This window comes from Apodemus sylvaticus, chromosome 21 (genome assembly GCF_947179515.1).
Source record: "Apodemus sylvaticus chromosome 21, mApoSyl1.1, whole genome shotgun sequence".
Lineage (NCBI taxonomy): Eukaryota > Metazoa > Chordata > Mammalia > Rodentia > Muridae > Apodemus > Apodemus sylvaticus.
Window position 1 is genome coordinate 6,930,469 of NC_067492.1, and position 18,738 is coordinate 6,949,206.

The window sequence follows — 18,738 nt, forward strand, 5'->3', positions numbered from 1 at the left end:
TTAGGCCTTCCGGCAGCAGAGAGGATAAGGAGAGCTTTTGCCCTTTCTGACGGCTCCCTGATGTGCCCCCTGTCCATAGACTATCCATGGCGCTGGAGCAAGGCTATCCCCATGAATTCCGCTCTCATCAAGTGGCTGTACCTGCCTGACTTCTTCAGAGCCCCCAACTCCACCAACCTTATCAGTAAGTGCAACCCCATCCTTATCCCAGGGCCTCTGTCACAGGAGAGCGTGAGGACTCAGAGGCACGGGGACCTTTGCCTGGGACCCAGAAGAGGACAGGTTGTCTGGGTGTTAACAGTTGAGTGGCACCGGGCAGTGGTGGCCCATGACTGTAATCCCAGCACTCTGAGAGGCAGAGGCAGGCGGATTTCTGAGTTTAAGGCCAGCCTCGTCTACAGAGTGAGTTCCAGAATAGCCAGGGCTATACAGAGAAACCCTGCCTCCTCCCTTTCTCCCTCCCCTCCTCCTCCTTCTCCTCCCCCTCCTCCCTTTCTCCCCTCTCCTCCTCCTTCTCCTCCCCCTCCGCCTTTCTCCCCTTCTCCTCTTCTCCCTCCCCTCCTCCCTTTCTCCCCTCTCCTCCTCCTTCTCCTCCCCCTCCGCCTTTCTCCCCTTCTCCTCTTCTCCCTCCCCTCCTCCCTTTCTCCCCTCTCCTCCTCCTTCTCCTCCCCCTCCGCCTTTCTCCCTTCTCCTCTTCTCCCTCCCCTCCTCCTCCTCCCTCCTCCCCTTCTCTCTCCCCCTCCTCCTCCCTTTCTCCCTCCCCTCCTCCTCCTCTCTCCTCCCCTCCTCCTCCTCTCTCCTCCCCTTCTCTCTCCCCTCCTCCTCCTCTTCCCTTTCTCCCTCCCCTCCTCCTCCCTCCTCCCCTTCTCCCTCCCCTCCTCCTCCTCCCTTTCTCCCTCCCCTCTTCCTCCTCCTCCCTTTCTCCCTCCCCTCCTCCTCCTCCCTCCTCCCCCCTTCCTCCTCCCTTTCTCCCTCCCCTCCTCCTCCTCCCTCCTCCCCCCTTCCTCCTCCCTTTCTCCCTCCCCTCCTCCTCCTCCCTCCTCCCCTTCTCTCTCCCCCTTCCTCCTCCCTTTCTCTCTCCCCTCCTCCTCCTCCCTCCTCCCCTCCTCCTTCCCCTCCTTCCCCTCCCTCTTCCCTCCCCCCCTCACAAGCTGCATGCCCCGCAGCACCTCTCCTGTCCTGCAGGTGACTTCCTCCTGCTGCTTTGCGCCTCCCAGCAGTGGCAGGTCTTCTCGGCCGAGCGAACTGAGGAGTGGCAACGCATGGCGGGCATTAACACCGACCACCTGGAGCCCCTGCGCGGGGAGCCCAACCCTATACCCAACTTCATCCACTGCAGGTAGGTCCTGCGCTGACCACTCGGAAGCACTTGCTAAGGGGCTGCCTGGGGCGACCCAGTAACCTCAGTGACGTCCCCCCTTGCCAGGTCCTATCTGGATATGCTGAAGGTGGCCGTCTTCCGCTACCTGTTCTGGCTGGTGCTCGTCGTGGTGTTTGTCGCGGGGGCCACCCGCATCAGCATCTTTGGGCTGGGGTACCTGCTAGCCTGCTTCTACCTGCTGCTCTTTGGCACCACCCTACTGCAGAAGGACACACGGGCCCAACTCGTGCTGTGGGACTGCCTCATCCTCTATAATGTCACCGTCATCATCTCTAAGAATATGCTGTCGGTGAGCAGCCCGACCCCGCGGCCCCGCCCACACCGCCCCGGCCCCGCCCACACCGCCCCGGCCCCGCCCACACCGCCCCGCCTCCGTCCACCCTGTAGTCCCTGGGTTAACCTGCCCCTGCTCCCGCCCCCCAGCTCTTGTCCTGTGTCTTCGTGGAGCAAATGCAGAGCAACTTCTGCTGGGTCATCCAGCTCTTCAGCCTTGTGTGCACAGTCAAAGGATACTATGATCGTGAGTGGGCGAGGGACGTGGGTGGGTGAGGGGCGGCACAAGGAGAGCCGCTGCTTCTGCTGCTTACCCCTGGCCGTGCTGGCCTCTGCCCTACAGCCAAAGAGATGATGACCAGGGACCGGGACTGCCTGCTGCCCGTGGAGGAGGCCGGCATCATCTGGGACAGTATCTGCTTCTTCTTCCTGCTCTTGCAACGACGCATCTTCCTCAGCCACTACTTCCTGCACGTCAGCGCTGACCTGAAGGCCACGGCCCTGCAGGCCTCCAGGTCCGCCCAACTGCTTCTCCTTGGGGTGGGGAAGAAGACCCCGTCCTCAGCAGGGGTTTCTTCTACCATAGTGTCTCCACTCGATCCTGTCACCTAAAGGGAGGCCTAAGGACCCCTGGCACTGTGGCATCGCCAGGGCTGCCTTTGTTGCCCATGGCTGGACACAGTAGCAGGCAGTGTGGCGCCCAGTGGCCTGAGTGTCCCCCAGCTGGAGGGCTGTGACACGGTTTCATGCACCCAGCAGAGGTCTTTGCTCTGGAGCTAAACGTAGGGTCAGCAGTTTCAGCTACCTACCCCAGAGGTGCCACCCAGTGTTCTTGTCTGTGGTTTTCTGCCCCAGATGAAGAGGTGACAGGTGTTTCCTCTCTCGTGACTGCAGATGTCAGGTGTCTCCCAGACCATGCCTCAGTATAAGGAGGGCCAGGCAGGCTCCCTAGGCACTGGGGTTGAGCCCAGGCAATCCCAGAGGTAGAGGGACAACACCCGTGTCTGAGCTAAGTGCTAAGTGAGGCCTGGCTCTTCCTTGCAGGGGCTTTGCCCTCTACAATGCGGCCAACCTGAAGAGCATCAACTTCCACCGACAGAGTGAGGAGAAGTCCCTGGCCCAGCTGAAAAGACAGTAGGTGTCATCTGGGCTAGGAGCCCTTTGACCCCTCTGGCCAGCCTAGCACTCAGAGCTCCTTCCTCCTTGCAGGATGAAGCGCATCCGTGCCAAACAGGAGAAGTACAGACAGAGCCAGGCAAGCTGTGGCCAGCTCCAGTCCACAGACCCTCAGGATCCCAGCCAGGAGCCAGGTGAGTGTGGACAGAACCCTGCACCTCAGACACACACACAGAGCACACAGACACAGCACACACACACACACACAGAGCACACAGACACAGCACACACACACACACAGAGCACACAGACACAGCACACACACACACACGCACACACATACACACACACATACACACAGAGCACACAGACACAGCACACACACACACACAGAGCACACAGACACAGCACACACACACACACACACATACACACACACACACACTCAGAGAGAGAGAGTACACAGACACAACATACACATACACACACACACACAGAGCACACAGACACAGCACAGACACACACACACACACACACTCACACACACAGAGCACACAGACACAGCACAGACACACACACACACACACACACACTGTATCCAGGCATGTGTGCTGCTGAAGTCTCCTGTGCAAGCGGTGTGCCACAGGGTCCCACTCCCTCGTCCTGTGCTCGGTGTAAGTGATGTGCCATGGGACCCTGCCCCAAGTCCTGTGCCGTGTGGTGTGTTCCTGTAGGCCACATGGCCACCTGGGACTGTCTACCTGCACTTGTGGCCCCTCTGCATCCCTCTGGGACTCTGAGACACTGCCACTGCAGGAGTCCTGTCTGTTTCTGTCCCTGCCACGTGCCCTTGTGCCCAAGACAGGCTGCCCTCACATCCTCTCCTGCTTGTTCACGCTTGCCTTGCCCCTCCACAGGGCCTGACAGCCCAGGGGGCTCCTCCCCGCCACGGAGACAGTGGTGGCGCCCCTGGCTGGACCACGCCACAGGTACCCTGCCTTGACCCCTCTGTACTGCTGTTGTCCTTCCCGCCTTCTCGCTTCTCCTCGTCCTGTCCTGTCCTGTCCGGTCGTGTCAGGCCCCCTAGCCTGTGCATGGTTCTCTGTTCTGTGCCTGGACCGCCTTCCCCACCCTGCTGAAACCTGCATGGGCTGGTCCTAGAGGGAAGGGCGTGAGGGTGGAAGATGCTGGGGGGGCGTCATTCTTAACAACGGGTTTGCTACCACCCAACTCAAAACTGAACATAGGAACTCCAGAGCTTCTGAGGGTCCTGCTGTGGAGACTGGGGCTCTCCCACACACTCTTTCCTCCCCCTGCTGATTACAGTCATCCACTCTGGCGACTACTTCCTGTTTGAGTCGGATAGCGAGGAGGAAGAGGAGGCCCTCCCTGAGGACTCCAGGCCTACAGCTCAGAGTGCCTTCCAGGTGAGGTGGAGCCACACCTTCCTGCTCTGTCTGTGGAGTTTGAGTGGGCAGTGTGCAGAGTCAGACATCTGAGGGCCAAAGAAGCCGCCTCCTACATCCCAGGAAGCTCACCTAGCCCTTTAGACCTGCCCAGGCAGCTAGGGACACAGGATGTGACGTGAGGGTCACAGGTCACCAAGTGCCCCTCCACTCTCACACCTCCCTCTTTACCCAACGGGTCTCTATGACTGCCACCTGCTATAAGGCCACACGGGCCTACTGGAAAATGGTGTCATGGGACCAGGAGAGGCCCTTGTCCATCTTTGAGGCCCTGGCACTTGTCATGCTGGGCGGCTGCATGGCCGTCTCGAGAGTCCTTTTCCAGAGAGGGCTTGGGGAACTGAAGACCCACAGTGGGATAGAGAACAGGATCTCGTCTGTGGCTGGCCCTCCGTCATCTTCCTTGGGAGGGGACTATGTTGCCCGGCTGAATGGGTATCTCAGCTAGAGATGCCAGACTCCTAAAAAAGAAATCTGGCTGGCAGATGGCGTACCAGGCATGGGTAACCAATGCCCAGACAGTACTGAGGCAGCGCCGGGAACGGGCACAGCAGGATCGGGCGGAGCAGCTGGCTTCTGGTGAGTTGTGTTGGGGGCTGACGGTAGGAGAGCTGTAGGCCTACCTGATACTGATTATGTGTGTGACCAGGAGGTGACTTGAACCCAGATGCGGAGCCAGTAGACGTCCCAGAGGATGAGATGGCAGGTGTGTGTGCTTTCTGGGAAGGGGGCATAGGGTTGAGGGCTCTTGTGGCCAGCCAATCCCCCAGAACCACCTTGCCCTCCCTGTAGGCCGTAGCCACGTGATGCAGCGTGTACTGAGCACCATGCAGTTCCTGTGGGTGCTGGGCCAGGCCACGGTCGACGGGCTGACACGCTGGCTGTGCACATTCACGAAGCACCACCGTACCATGAGCGACGTGCTGTGTGCAGAGCGCTACCTGCTCACCCAGGAGCTTCTTCGGGTAAGCGCCGCTCGGGCGAGCCCTTCACCCCTACCCGCAGCCTGCTGGGCCCATCCCAGGGGCCTGAGAACTTCTCCGTCCGTCCATCCGCCCTGCAGGGTGGAGAGGTCCACCGGGGGGTGCTAGACCAGCTCTATGTGGGTGAAGATGAGACCACACTGTCAGGTCCTGTGGAGACCCGTGATGGACCCAGCACAGCCTCAAGGTTGGTGCAGGGCCCATGGGGGCTGGGGTGAGTCCGGGTCCTCTGGAGGAGTCATGGGCACAGCACTGTTCTGTCTCCGTTCCTCCTTGTCCTCCTGGCACCAGTCCTCCACCCTTCCCTCTAACCTCTCCCCCCACAGTGGGTTGGGAGCCGAGGAGCCTCTGAGTAGCGTGACAGATGACACCAGCAGCCCCCTGAGCACAGGCTACAACACCCGCAGCGGCAGTGAGGAGGTTGTCACCGACGCCGGGGACCTCCAGGCTGGAGCCTCCCTGCACGGCTCCCAAGAGCTTTTAGCCAACCCTCGGACCCGGATGCGCACAGCCAGCGAGCTGCTACTGGACAGGTGGGACAGACTAGGCTGGGTGTAGGAGGCAGGAACTGGGGAGGCCCAGGCCTGGGATCAGGGTCTGTCTGTTGCCATGGCTGCGGGCAAAGCTGGGCACCCCGGGGTTGCCCTGTGCCTCTTGCCCCCAAACTCCTGTGGTCCTGCCGCAGGCGCCTGCATATCCCCGAGCTGGAGGAAGCCGAGCGGTTTGAAGCCCAGCAGGGCCGGGCGCTGCGGCTGCTCAGGGCCGTGTACCAGTGCGTGGCGGCGCACTCGGAGCTGCTCTGCTACTTCATCATCATCCTCAACCACATGGTGACGGCCTCGGCCGCGTCCCTGGTGCTGCCCGTGCTGGTGTTCCTGTGGGCCATGCTGACCATCCCGAGGCCCAGCAAGCGCTTCTGGATGACTGCGATCGTCTTCACGGAGGTGGGTAGCGACTTGTGGGGCGGGGGCTGGACCACGCAGCCCGCGCTGAGTGCCCTGTCCCGCAGGTCATGGTGGTCACCAAATACCTGTTCCAGTTCGGCTTCTTCCCCTGGAACAGCTACGTGGTGCTGCGGCGCTACGAGAACAAGCCCTACTTCCCTCCGCGCATTCTGGGCCTCGAGAAGACGGACAGCTATGTCAAGTGTGACCTGGTGCAGCTCCTGGCGCTCTTCTTCCACCGCTCGCAGCTGCTGGTGAGCCCATCAGCCAGTGCGGGGCGGGGCGGGGCGGCTGCCTTGGCAGTCCCAGGCATCCCTGAGCCCGGTCGCCCAGGCCGGTCTCGGCATGACCTGGGCCAAGCTCCTCACCACCCTGTATTCTCCACAGTGCTATGGCCTCTGGGACCATGAGGAGGATCGTGTCCCCAAGGACCACTGCAGGAATAGTGAGAAGGACCAGGAGGCCGAGGAAGAGGCAGGGGCCAAGCTAGAGTCTCAGCCCGAGACGGGCACCGGGCATCCTGAGGAGCCGGTGTTGGCTGGCACTCCCAGGGACCACATCCAAGGGAAAGGAAGTGTTAGATCCGAGGGTGGGGTCCACGATCCCCCAGAGGACCTTAAGCCCCAGCACACGAGGAACATCAGCATCCGCTTCAGGAGGAGGAAGGAAACTCCGGGACCCAAGGGAACAGCAGTCATGGGTGAGAACCCGGGCTAGATCCTTGCATGTTCCTGGGAGGGAAGGAGACACAGGTGACCCCTCAGTTGGAGGTGGCCAGCCCAGCACAGGGACAACCCACTAGGACACACACAATCGCTCAGTGCTCTCCCTGTATCCGTCCTTGGAGTTGTCCCTACGCCCAGGACGGGCATCTATGGGCTGAAGTCTCAAGGTCACCCCAGGAGAGGACACAGTAGCAGTTGCCCGTCACTGGTGACTGGGGAGTTTTCTGTGCTGTCCCTGAAGTGGGGTGAGGTCAGCCTGTTGGACACCCAGTCCCCAATGGGCTCACTGGTACCTCCCTGGACTTACATACACAGAGGCCGAGCACGAAGAGGGAGGGGGAGGAAAGGAAGCTTCCGGAAGAAAGAGGCCCCGTCACACTCCAGAAAGACTGAAGGTTCGGGAGAGAATGAAGGCGGCTGGGCGCTGGCTGCAGAGCTTCTGTCTGTCACTGTGAGTGGCCTGGCTGGGAATGGTAGGGGTGTCGGGACAAAGAGGTGCACCCGGCTCTACACCCTCTGAGGGCTGTCCATCCACAGGGCCCAGAGCTTTTACCAACCCCTGCGGCGTTTCTTCCATGACATTCTGCACACCAAGTACCGAGCGGCCACCGACGTCTACGCCCTCATGTTCCTGGCCGACATTGTCGACATCATCATCATCATCTTTGGTTTTTGGGCTTTTGGGGTAGGTTGACCTGGGACCCCGGAGTGGATGACTGGCCTCTAGGTCTTTGGAGTGCATGGGCTTAGAACCCTGAGGTAGACTGCGGCTCCATCTCCCCGACCTGTATCCTCTGCTACAGAAACACTCCGCAGCCACAGACATTGCGTCCTCGCTGTCAGACGACCAGGTGCCACAGGCCTTCCTGTTCATGCTGCTGGTCCAGTTCGGCACCATGGTCATCGACCGCGCCCTCTACCTGCGGAAGACCGTCCTGGGCAAGCTGGCCTTTCAGGTGGTCCTGGTGGTGGCTATTCACCTCTGGATGTTCTTCATCTTACCAGCTGTCACTGAGAGGTAGGTGACATGAGGCGCTGCACGCTGGGGCCTCAGTCTGTCCTGAGGTACTGTATCCTCTGGGCGTGGCGCAGCTTGGGTTGGCCTCTGGAACTGTTTGTCATGTTCACCTTTCCCTGACACCCTGTCCTGTCCCATTCAGGATGTTCAACCAGAATGCAGTGGCACAGCTGTGGTACTTCGTGAAGTGCATTTACTTTGCCCTGTCGGCCTACCAGATCCGCTGTGGCTACCCCACCCGTATCTTGGGCAACTTCCTCACCAAGAAGTACAACCATCTAAACCTCTTCCTTTTCCAGGGGTGAGTGAGGTCTGCCTAGGGCCCATGAAGAGGTCAGAAGCCATGGCAGGCTGTCCTGCTGATGGAACCCTGGCCTTGGCAGGTTCCGGCTAGTGCCATTCCTGGTGGAGCTGCGGGCTGTCATGGACTGGGTATGGACCGACACCACGCTGTCCCTGTCCAACTGGATGTGTGTGGAAGACATCTATGCCAACATCTTTATCATCAAGTGCAGCCGAGAGACAGAGAAGGTGCCCGGGCGAGGAGGGGGCTGGGTGCTTCCTGGGAACTCACAACCTGCACGCGCAGCAGCTCAGAGAAGGGAGCTTTCTGGAACTCCTGTGGACAGCGTGCAGTGGTTCTGTTGGGCAGTAAGGGACAGTGGACTGGGCCATTGGGTTTGGGTGGTAGGGACTATTAGCTGTGTGTTACCAGGACTGTTTCGTGGTTTAGCAGTCACAAAGGACATGTGCTCACCTCTGCAGCCAGCTTAATTAACCATCACTTAATGCCCACAGGACATTTAGACACGTCTTTCTTCCTTCCCGTCTCCCCTCCCCACCCTTGCTGGTCTGTGGTCCCCATGCTCTGAGTCTGCCTGTTTGCTTACACACAACTATTTCGTCCCAGGCTCCCTCGGCTCGGCAGCACCCCTCCACCTAGCAATGCGCCAAGGTTCCCTGTAGCAGGTCAATGCTCCCGCTCAGAGCCACGCAATCCTTCCCGTGCAGTGCAGAACCCCTGGTGTGTCTGCTGCTTTTCTGTGGACGCAGTGCTGCTGTTGTCACTGTGTCGCCCAACACGTGGCACATGTGACGTCACTGTCCAGTGAGAAATACTGCTCAGATCACAACCTGCTGTTGTCAGGTCCACTGGTCCACCAGAAAGCTTAATATGTCTGTGTGTGGTGGGTCTGTGCACGCGTGCAGGTGCCCAAGCAAGCCAGAAGAGGGCGCCAGATGCCCTGGAGCTGGAGGGACAGGCAGCTGTAATCCACCCAACATGACTTCTGGAAACTGAACTCTGGTCCATGTGATAGAGCAGTGCGCTTTCCGCTCACTTCTGGTGCTCCCCGAGTGTCCTGGCCACGCCTAAGGCTATCCCACCATGTGGTGCTCCCTGCGCCCATGGCCCTGCCTGCAGCTGTGTAGGAAGTAGCCTCCTTTCCCCTTGTGGGTGTGGCACGTAGCCAATGTCCAGCTGACTGCACTGAGGGTTATCTCTGGATCTCAGGCCTGTGGCCAAGGGGCCGGGAGGGTAACCAGTGTCTCCCTTCCAGAAATACCCGCAGCCCAAGGGGCAGAAGAAGAAGAAGATCGTCAAGTACGGCATGGGGGGCCTCATCATCCTCTTCCTCATCGCCATCATCTGGTTCCCTCTGCTCTTCATGTCACTCATCCGCTCCGTGGTCGGGGTTGTCAACCAGCCCATTGATGTCACTGTTACACTCAAGTTAGGTGGCTACGAGGTGAGTGGCCGCCCGCCATCACACGAGGTCCTCGCGGTCCTCTCAGCCTGGGGGCTCCATGCTGACCGTGCTCCCGTCCGCAGCCGCTGTTCACCATGAGTGCCCAGCAGCCGTCTATAGTGCCGTTCACGCCCCAGGCCTACGAGGAGCTGTCCCAGCAGTTCGACCCCTACCCAGTAAGTGACCTGCCCTGGGCCCACTGGGTGTGAGGTGGGCTGGCAGGGAAGGGTGGCCTGGCCCCTAACTGAGCGTGCCCCACAGCTCGCCATGCAGTTCATTAGCCAGTACAGTCCTGAGGACATCGTCACGGCACAGATCGAGGGCAGCTCGGGGGCACTGTGGCGCATCAGCCCGCCCAGCCGGGCCCAGATGAAGCAGGAGCTGTACAACGGCACAGCCGACATCACACTACGCTTCACCTGGAACTTCCAGAGGTGGGTGCTGTGCTCATGAGGGTCTGGGGGACACCCCGCACGGCCTGACACTGCCTGCTCCCCAGGGACCTGGCCAAGGGGGGCACCGTGGAGTACACCAACGAGAAGCACACCTTGGAGCTGGCCCCCAACAGTACGGAACGAAGGCAACTGGCCCAACTGCTCGAGGGCAGACCTGACCAGTCAGTGTGAGTGGAGGCCACTGTGGGGCACGAGGGCAGGCGGGCGGGAAGGCCAGATGCCTGACGTGCTGACTCCTCCCACAGGGTCATTCCCCACCTCTTCCCCAAGTACATCCGGGCTCCCAACGGGCCTGAAGCCAACCCCGTGAAGCAGCTGCAACCGGGTGAGTGTGGGAGCCGGAGTGTGGGAGCCAGGGCGGGCTATAGCCTAGGCAGGGGCAGACTATAGCCCGACTAACTGCCCCACTCAACTCAGATGAGGAAGAGGACTACCTTGGTGTGCGCATCCAGCTGCGGAGGGAGCAGGTGGGCACAGGGGCCCCTGGAGAGCAAGCGGGCACAAAGGCCTCCGACTTCCTCGAGTGGTGGGTGATCGAGCTGCAGGACTGCCAGGCTGACTGCAACCTGTTGCCCATGGTCATCTTCAGTGACAAGGTCAGCCCACCTAGCCTGGGCTTCTTGGCCGGCTACGGGTGAGTACCGCAGAGGGGTCTCTGAGAGCCCCAGGGGAGCTGGGTGGCCCCGGCTCACACGCCACTCCCCTCCCGACAGGATCGTGGGGCTGTACGTCTCCATCGTGCTGGTCGTCGGCAAGTTCGTGCGGGGCTTCTTCAGTGAGATCTCGCACTCCATCATGTTCGAGGAGCTGCCATGTGTGGACCGCATCCTCAAGCTGTGCCAGGACATCTTCTTGGTGCGGGAAACCCGCGAGCTGGAGTTGGAGGAGGAGCTGTACGCCAAGCTCATATTCCTATACCGGTCGCCAGAGACCATGATCAAGTGGACACGCGAGCGGGAGTAGGAGCCCAGCCCCTGGGCACCGGGAATGAAGGAGCTGCCCCAGGGCAGCACGGCCACCAGGCCTGGCAGAGCCTTGGGTCGGAGAGTGGCTGCCCGAGGCCACGAGCTGTGACACGTCCTGGCCTACGGAAGCCCTGACGATGCTGCTGTCAAAGGGACGCTGTGTCCCTGCCTATTGTGTCCCTGCCAGCTGGGCTGGGGGCCCAGTGTAGCCCAGGGCTAGCCACACTGGGCCTGGGGGCCTAGCTCCCCCTTCCCACAAGTACTGTAGGGTTTTCTAAGTAAAACATTTTTATTTATACAAGTGGACAGTCACAGACCCTCCCCTTTGTCCTCGCCTTCCTGCTTCAGGGCTTCGCGTGACTCAGCTGTGTCCTCCTCCTCCTCGTCGTCTGTAATCAGACACTCCTGGATGTCTTCAGAGACCGAGCCCCTATGGGAGAGTGCAGTGAGAACCAGTCCTGGGGGGTCCCCAGAGGTCTCCCCAAGAAGCAGGCATTACCTTTGGCTGCGGAGCTGAGCCTCAGCCAGGACATAGGGTGGCAGGGGGTCCAGGGAGGGCTACAAGAGATGGAGAGTGAGAAGCACGGCACCATGGGGACAGGTCACAGGGGCAGATGGACAGCCACTCACCAGGTCCTTCATGTTCACCCGGCAGCTGTAACATAACTGCTCTGTGATGCAGACCCGTGGATCCCCCCTGTGGAAACACAACTGGACTTGTGTGCCTGGTCTCAAACAGGACAGTCTTCCTGCCCGCTCCATCCCTGCCCACGGGGCAGGACACAGGCAGGGTCTCACCTTGTGCCGACTGCCCTATGGCAGCTCTGGGCCTGACCCTCCCCTGCACCACAGCAGGGCCGGGTAGCCATCGCAGCCTCAGCCGGCAGCATCTGGGAGAGATGTGAGGAGGACTGAGCCCCAAAGGCCGTGGCACTGTCTGCAACAGAGAGGGGCTGAGGGGACCCTGGGGCAGCCAAATAACCACCCACACAGCATCCAGGAAGGCCCTGCACGCACCAGCAGTGTCGATGTCCAGGGCACACATGCAGAGGAGACAGCTGGGGCCCGAGGGGCCAGTGGTACAGCCCTCCCGGGGGGCTTTGACCAACTTCTCACTTGTCCTGTGGGCCAGTGCGTAGGCAAACAAGGATGGGTAACAGGCAGCAGCAAGCTCAACAGCACCCCAGGGCGCACACACCTGTCCAGCAGCAACCCCCCAGGGCACACACACCTGTCCAGCAGCACTCCAGGGCACACACACCTGTCCAACAGCACACCCAGGGCACACAAACCTGTCCAGCAGCAACCCCCCAGGGCACACACACCTGTCCAGCAGCAACCCCCCAGGGCACACACACCTGTCCAGCAGCACTCCAGGGCACACACACCTGTCCAGTAGCACTCCAGGGCACACACACCTGTCCAACAGCAACCCCCCAGGTCACACAAACCTGTCCAGCAGCAACCCCCCAGGGCACACACACCTGACCAACAGCACCCCCAGGGCGCACACACCTGTCCAGCAGCACACCCAGGGCGCACACACCTGTCCAGCAGCAACCCCCCAGGGCACACACACCTGTCCAACAGCACACCCAGGGCACACAAACCTGTCCAGCAGCAACCCCCCAGGGCACACACACCTGTCCAGCAGCAACCCCCCAGGGCACACACACCTGTCCAGCAGCACACCCAGGGCGCACACACCTGTCCAGCAGCAACCCCCCAGGGCACACACACCTGTCCAACAGCACACCCAGGGCACACAAACCTGTCCAGCAGCAACCCCCCAGGGCACACACACCTGTCCAGCAGCAACCCCCCAGGGCACACACACCTGTCCAGCAGCAACCCCCCAGGGCACACACACCTGTCCAGCAGCACCCCAGGGCACACACACCTGTCCAACAGCACCCCCAGGGCACACACACCTGTCCAACAGCAACCCCCCAGGACACACACACCTGTCCAACAGCAACCCCCCCAGGGCACACATACCTGTCCTGCAGCACTCCAGGACACACACAGCTGTCCAGTAGCACTCCAGGACACACACACCTGACCAACAGCACCCCCAGGGCGCACACACCTGTCCAGCAGCAACCCCCCAGGGCACACACACCTGTCCAACAGCACACCCAGGGCACACACACCTGTCCAACAGCAACCCCCAGGGCACATACACCTGTCCAGCAGCAACCCCCCAGGGCACACACACCTGTCCAACAGCACCCCAGGGCACACACACCTGTCCAACAGCAACCCACCAGGGCACACACACCTGTCCAACAGCACCCCCAGGGCACACACCTGACCAATAGCACCCCCAGGGCACACACACTTGTCCAACAGCACCCCAGGGCACACACACTTGTCCAACAGCACCCCAGGGCACACACACCTGTCCAACAGCACACCCCAGGGCACATACACCTGTCCAGCAGCACTCCAGGACACACACACCTATCCAACAGCACCCCCAGGGCACACATACCTGTCCAACAGCAACCCCCAGGGCACACACACCTGTCAAACAGCACCCCAGGGCACACACACCTGTCCAGCATGACTCCAGGACACATACACCTGTCCAACAGCACCCCAGGGCACGCACACCTGACCAACTGCACCCCCAGGGCACGCACACACCTGTACACAGTGCTGACTGTAGAGGGGAACTGTGTCTGCAGCCTCAAGATAAAGGCCTCCATCAGTCGGTGGATGCTAGCCTTTTCTGGAGCCTAGGGACAATCAGATGGGAGACGTCAGAAGGGCCCAGGTACCCACACAAGTCCCATGGGCTTCACGTGGCTAGCACTGAGACCAGTATGGGACTCGCAGTGTCATCTTGCCACCCTTTCACCTCAGGGACAGACCCTCTCCCTCCAAGCCTTCCTTAGCCAGCTTGCTCTTCTAGGATACAGGTCATGCCTGAAGGAGCCTCGGAAACATGGATACTACTTCTGGCCTCGTCAGAGGCCGGGTGTCAGGTGCTAGGGTCACAGAGAAAAGCCCTGGGGGAGGAAGGGCTGAAGCTGCCAGGTGAGGACTTGAGGCCCTGAGGATGCGCTGGGGATTTCTGACTACGTGGAGAGGTTGCCCCCAACCAGCTCACGTAGTTCTCTGAAGACCCACCTTGGTATCAATGGCTGGTGTGAAGACTGAGGGGACTCCAAACAGGTGGTTGTAGAAGGCCACTTCCTTCAGCGTGTGGTCCCGCATGGGCCTCACCAACACCACATCCCCATGTCGCTCGTCTGAGAAGCCCTGGGGAGCAGACACCGTGTGGCTCCAATCTGAGCAGTAAGGCCTCCTACTGCAACCACCATTCATGCTTGGGTCCCAGGGCTCTCCATTTGGAAGACCCCAGGAGAACACAAAGGTGCCTTCAAATGGAGGAGGCCAGAATCAAGGGACACCCGTCCTCCAGACCCTGCATACCGTGTCCCAGGCGAGGAAGGCGCCTCTCCCCAGGGCCAGGTTGGTCATCAGCTTGATGGCCAAGCGGGTGCAGCTCTCTCCTGTCATCACCTTGCAGTAGCCATGGGTTCGGGCTACATGCACAGTCAGATGGGTCCTGAATGGGGGCATCACAAGAGCTGGAGCCAAAGTCCTCCCATGAGCCAGGCAGGGCTAGCGTCAGTGCGCTTACCTCAGGGTCTGCAGAAGCTCCTCTTTGGCTGTCAGTGTCTTTATGGAGTTGAACAACTTCGACAAGGCCTCAGTCTGCGCAGCTCTGGGGCACCCGGCCGTGCCTAGGGGTTCCTGGCTGTGGGATGGATGCAGGTGACCCTGTCCCTGAGTCCCCAGCACATGCTGCTGCTGCAGGAAGCTGTCCACAGCTGCCTTGTAGGCCTCCTCTGTCCCTGCTGGCTTCTGGGATACACGTAGCACTGATGGTGGCAAGCTGAACACCTGTCAGGATGAAAGAAGGATCACTGAGTCTAAGGCCCGTGGAGCCTGACGGGTCCACGGTCACCACAGGACCCTTTACCAGGGGCAGACCCACCTACCTCTTCTAGGGCAACCACATGCCATGGGAAACCAGTGTTCTCCAGGATCTGCTGCACCTTGGCCACCGTCTGAGCTCTGTCCTCTGAGCTCTGGCCACAGGCTGCTCCCTCTGTAAAACCCAGGCAGGACGCATGTGGGTTTCACGGAGGGAGAGCCTGATACGACAGGCTGAGGGGTCAGGGCCACACACAAAAGTCCCACCAAGTCTGTTCTGTAAGAGCAGGACTGGCTTTTTGTGGACCTTATACGGCAGTCTGTAGCCTGGTTGAGCAAGGCTTACTCTGGAGACCCTGTAGAACATTCTACAAGGGACGGAACCTGTGAGCCAGGCTCACAGACTGCTGACTCCTCAACTCTATAATCCTGTGGCCATCAGTCATGTATGGCCACGCCCCGGACCTCTAGTGTTCTGGCTGGACTCCACCCTACAGTCACCAGGCTCGAGCCAGGCTTGCCCCCGCCCCACGGTTACCTGGGTGTTGCCAGGTAACCCAGCTTACTATAAAAGGAGGTTTCTTGTCCCTCCTCCTCCTCTCTCTCTCTCTCTCTCTCTCTCTCTCTCTCTCTCTCTCTCTCTCTCTCCTCTCTCTTGTCTCTCTCTCTCTCATCTTTCCCCTTGTCTCTCTGTTCCCCTCTTTCCATGTGGTCATGGCCAGCTCTCATCTCTCTATCCTCTTTCTCTCTTTACTTCTCTATCTTATTTTCTCTTCCTACCTTTTTATAATAAAGCATTTGGTGGTGCACGCCTTTAATCCCAGAACTCTGGGAGGCAGAGGCAGGTGGATTTCTGAGTTCGAGGCCAGCCTGGCCTACAGAGTGAGTTCCAGGACAGCCAGGGCTACACAGAGAAACCCTGTCTGCAAAAAACCAAATCCAAAAAAAAACAAAAAAAACCAAAAAAAACAAAAAACCAAAAAAACCCAAAAAACCTATAAACTGTCTCTTCTTATCATAACCTGCCATGTAGAAGCATGGAGCAGGCCTCAGTGTTTCCAGCCACCAAGAAAGGAAGAAGCCTCCTCTCAGCCAAGCTTCCTCAACAGGTACCCAGGAGGTCCATGCCAGAACGGCACTGCCTTCTGAGCGAGGACCCCCCCTCCCACTGGCCAGGCAGCCTGTTGCTCTACAGGTCCTCGGGTGCCCGCCGTGCCCATCCCGGTGTGGTGCGCAGGCCTAGCCAGTGTTCCCCCATGTGGGCCTTGCCCGATAGTTCTCTCCCATGCGGGCCCTGCCACCGCCGCTGCCCCTGCTCCCACTCCCCCCCCCCACAGTTTTTTCTTTAGGGTACCTTCAGACAGGCTCCCCTCACAGCTACAGAAACTGGCTAGTCTTTCTGCCCCAAAGACCAGCTCTAAGCTCACCTTCCTCAACCCTGGGCCCTTCAATACAACTGGAAAAGCCGGGCGATGGTGGCGCACACCTGTAATCCCAGAACTTGGGAGGCAGAGGCAGGCGGATTTCTGAATTCGAAGCCAGCCTGGTCTACAGAGTGAGTTCCAGGACAGCCAGGGCTACACAGAGAAACCCTGCCTCGAAAAAACAAAAAAGCGAACAAAATACAACTGGAAAGGCAGCTCTGTCCCCAGTCTGTACCCTGGAAAGCCTGGGGGTTCACGCATTGCTGGAGACTGGAAAGATGAGTGGCCACACATACCATCAACATAGATGACTCCGGGCACAAAGCGTAGCCGTTTTGCAGAATCCTGACTCAGACCCTAGAAGGGAAGTATCAGAACTCAGCTCTGGCCAAAAACACTTCTCTGAACTTCAGACTATCCAGGCAGTGGACCAAACTGCCTAGGTCTTCCTTCCTCACAGGGGTGTGTGTGAGCCAAGTCTTCCCTCCTGTATGAGGGCATAGTCTATCTATATCAGAAACTTCAGAACTTCCCCCAACCCCCAGCCTGTCTCTGACACCTAAGCAGCCTGAGACAGCGGCTGAGCCATGGGGCGCTTTACCATCTGCTGGGCACCCCAGGATCCTCAGAAAGTGTTTGGGACATAAGAACTGAGGTGACATTATGTGGAGAGCAGGGGCAGAGTCTCCCAAGAGAAGCGGCTTCATGGTGAGTTCTTACCTCCAGATGTTCAGGTCTAGGGGACCAGCAAGTGAGACAAAAGCCACTCAAATGCCGCACAGGTCATTCATACTGGAGCATCACTACCACTGACACCTACCCTACCAACACAGCCTCTCCACTGGCCCCTCTAGCTGGTACTCCACAGTGAGAGAACATGCAGGTCCCTGTTCTGCGCGGTGTCCCTCAGGGAAACCCTGTAGACCTCTGCAGGTTCAGACATTCTTAGCTCGAGGCCTGTGCATGGCCTCACTCCCTTCTACCTAGGCTGCTTCTCCTGTTGTCTTTTGACAAATCCTTCTCTCTGTTCACAGTCGTGACTGGCCAGACTTTGAAACTGTGTCCTAACAAATAAATCTAAACAGAGATGTCGCCTGGGACCCTGCATGGGGCTTCTGGATTGCACACCTGCAGAATATACACGGGACATCCTAAAGGTCCCAGCTGGGGTGGGGGGTGCTGTCTAGTGTCAACCCAAAACTTCTTCCTACAGGTTGAGGAAGGAGGCCCCTGCTAACTCAGTCCAGAACGCCCAGAAGATGGTGCAGCTGTACCTCAAGAACTTGCCAGACCATGGAGCTCGACGAAGGCCCCCCAGACCACGACAAGAGCACCTGGGGGTGAGGAGAGAGCGTGGACATGAATCTTCAACATGAGCCTGTCTGGCCCATTTCTTGGACAGCCCCAGACACCAAGTCTACCCTCCAAGTCCAGAGACAGTAGGCCAGCCGAAGGAATGAGGGTAAAGAAAGACAGCAGGGCTGACAGCAGGCCCCACATGTACCTTCTCGCCAGGAAAGATGACCCGGTTCTTCCCAAGCATGGCTCTGAATTTGTGGACATAGAATGCCTTGAAACAATCTCTGTAACACAGAAGCAAAGGAAGTCTGGTTGCACCTGCCCAAGAGATTGTAGGATTTTGACAGGGTCTCTCTGTAGCCCAAGCGGGCCTCAAATCGGAGGCAATTCTCCTGTCATGAAATCTGTAGTGTTGAATTTATGGGTTTGCCTAGTTTAGATGACAAGGGTCGTTACCAAGGGGTCCCAAACTATTTAAGATTAGGGCCAATGGAACAAACACGGACAAAATAACCGCGCCTTTACAAGAAAAAAGCAAGCCTGGAGAGGGGTGGGCGTGGCACCATCTCACCTGCAGAAGGCATCTCCCGCTCGAATCACCACCACCGGCAGGCCTTCTGTGCACTTCACACATTTCTGCTCCCGGCTTTGAGAAAATAAGACCATACGTGGCAGATTGTCGCGCCAGTGCGGGCTTGGGGGAGTCAGTGTCTGGCTTCCCGGCCTGAGCTGGCGGAGGAAGCGCCAGACTCACACGCCAGGGCCTCTGTTTCGTTCTAGCGGCCGACTCACAGCAGCCCTGGTGACTGCGAGGACCGAAGGGGACTGTCCCCGGCCTAGTGGTAGAAGGTTCTTACCTCGACCGCGGCACGGGCGGAGGTTCCCGCTGCGCGGGCCCCGGGTAATCCTCTCCGGCCTGACACATGGAGGGATGGTCCGGACTGCAGTGGTGGAAAGAGCCGGCGCGCCGAGATGACGTCACCGCAAAGCGGG

At 59.4% G+C, this 18,738-nt stretch overlaps 2 protein-coding genes across 53 annotated transcripts in view; one reads left to right on the plus strand and one right to left on the minus strand.

Annotated features, from left to right (window-relative positions):
• The window catches only part of Piezo1 (piezo type mechanosensitive ion channel component 1), a 69,029-nt gene extending 57,654 nt beyond the window's left edge, over positions 1 to 11,375 (plus strand). For 2 of the 3 annotated variants that reach the window (XM_052166765.1, XM_052166766.1), the window contains exons 23-51: positions 80 to 184; positions 1,186 to 1,339; positions 1,427 to 1,670; positions 1,805 to 1,901; positions 1,998 to 2,169; positions 2,699 to 2,788; positions 2,864 to 2,964; positions 3,688 to 3,759; positions 4,097 to 4,197; positions 4,722 to 4,815; positions 4,886 to 4,942; positions 5,029 to 5,201; positions 5,300 to 5,406; positions 5,546 to 5,752; positions 5,905 to 6,163; positions 6,229 to 6,417; positions 6,551 to 6,863; positions 7,204 to 7,339; positions 7,426 to 7,573; positions 7,692 to 7,906; positions 8,049 to 8,207; positions 8,290 to 8,437; positions 9,466 to 9,654; positions 9,738 to 9,830; positions 9,916 to 10,088; positions 10,154 to 10,276; positions 10,355 to 10,434; positions 10,527 to 10,743; positions 10,823 to 11,375. In XM_052166765.1, coding sequence (XP_052022725.1) covers positions 80 to 184; positions 1,186 to 1,339; positions 1,427 to 1,670; positions 1,805 to 1,901; positions 1,998 to 2,169; positions 2,699 to 2,788; positions 2,864 to 2,964; positions 3,688 to 3,759; positions 4,097 to 4,197; positions 4,722 to 4,815; positions 4,886 to 4,942; positions 5,029 to 5,201; positions 5,300 to 5,406; positions 5,546 to 5,752; positions 5,905 to 6,163; positions 6,229 to 6,417; positions 6,551 to 6,863; positions 7,204 to 7,339; positions 7,426 to 7,573; positions 7,692 to 7,906; positions 8,049 to 8,207; positions 8,290 to 8,437; positions 9,466 to 9,654; positions 9,738 to 9,830; positions 9,916 to 10,088; positions 10,154 to 10,276; positions 10,355 to 10,434; positions 10,527 to 10,743; positions 10,823 to 11,072 — 4,466 coding nt within the window. In that variant the 3' untranslated portion in view covers positions 11,073 to 11,375. The remainder of the gene's footprint in view (positions 1 to 79; positions 185 to 1,185; positions 1,340 to 1,426; positions 1,671 to 1,804; positions 1,902 to 1,997; positions 2,170 to 2,698; positions 2,789 to 2,863; positions 2,965 to 3,687; positions 3,760 to 4,096; positions 4,198 to 4,721; positions 4,816 to 4,885; positions 4,943 to 5,028; positions 5,202 to 5,299; positions 5,407 to 5,545; positions 5,753 to 5,904; positions 6,164 to 6,228; positions 6,418 to 6,550; positions 6,864 to 7,203; positions 7,340 to 7,425; positions 7,574 to 7,691; positions 7,907 to 8,048; positions 8,208 to 8,289; positions 8,438 to 9,465; positions 9,655 to 9,737; positions 9,831 to 9,915; positions 10,089 to 10,153; positions 10,277 to 10,354; positions 10,435 to 10,526; positions 10,744 to 10,822) is intronic. The other variant, XM_052166767.1, reaches the window with a different exon arrangement.
• On the minus strand, positions 11,369 to 18,737 carry Ctu2 (cytosolic thiouridylase subunit 2). Of its 50 annotated transcripts, none has more exons than XM_052166791.1 (20): positions 18,603 to 18,737; positions 18,317 to 18,391; positions 17,951 to 18,029; positions 17,721 to 17,780; positions 16,743 to 16,803; positions 15,088 to 15,197; positions 14,727 to 14,989; positions 14,516 to 14,651; positions 14,210 to 14,341; positions 13,631 to 13,815; positions 13,260 to 13,322; positions 13,164 to 13,227; positions 12,975 to 13,005; positions 12,782 to 12,911; positions 12,685 to 12,750; positions 12,092 to 12,653; positions 11,873 to 11,964; positions 11,705 to 11,771; positions 11,574 to 11,632; positions 11,369 to 11,504 (listed from the first exon to the last, which is right to left on the minus strand). In XM_052166791.1, the coding sequence occupies exons 1-20, from the start codon at positions 18,668 to 18,670 to the stop codon at positions 11,384 to 11,386; spliced, it is 2,424 nt and encodes an 807-aa protein (XP_052022751.1). In that variant the 5' UTR covers positions 18,671 to 18,737; the 3' UTR covers positions 11,369 to 11,383. The 50 variants fall into 50 exon arrangements, with proteins under 50 accessions (XP_052022751.1, XP_052022750.1, XP_052022749.1 ...); XM_052166790.1 differs by having other exon boundaries at positions 12,782 to 12,944; XM_052166789.1 differs by having other exon boundaries at positions 12,975 to 13,038.
• Position 18,738: the final 1 nt, after the last annotated feature.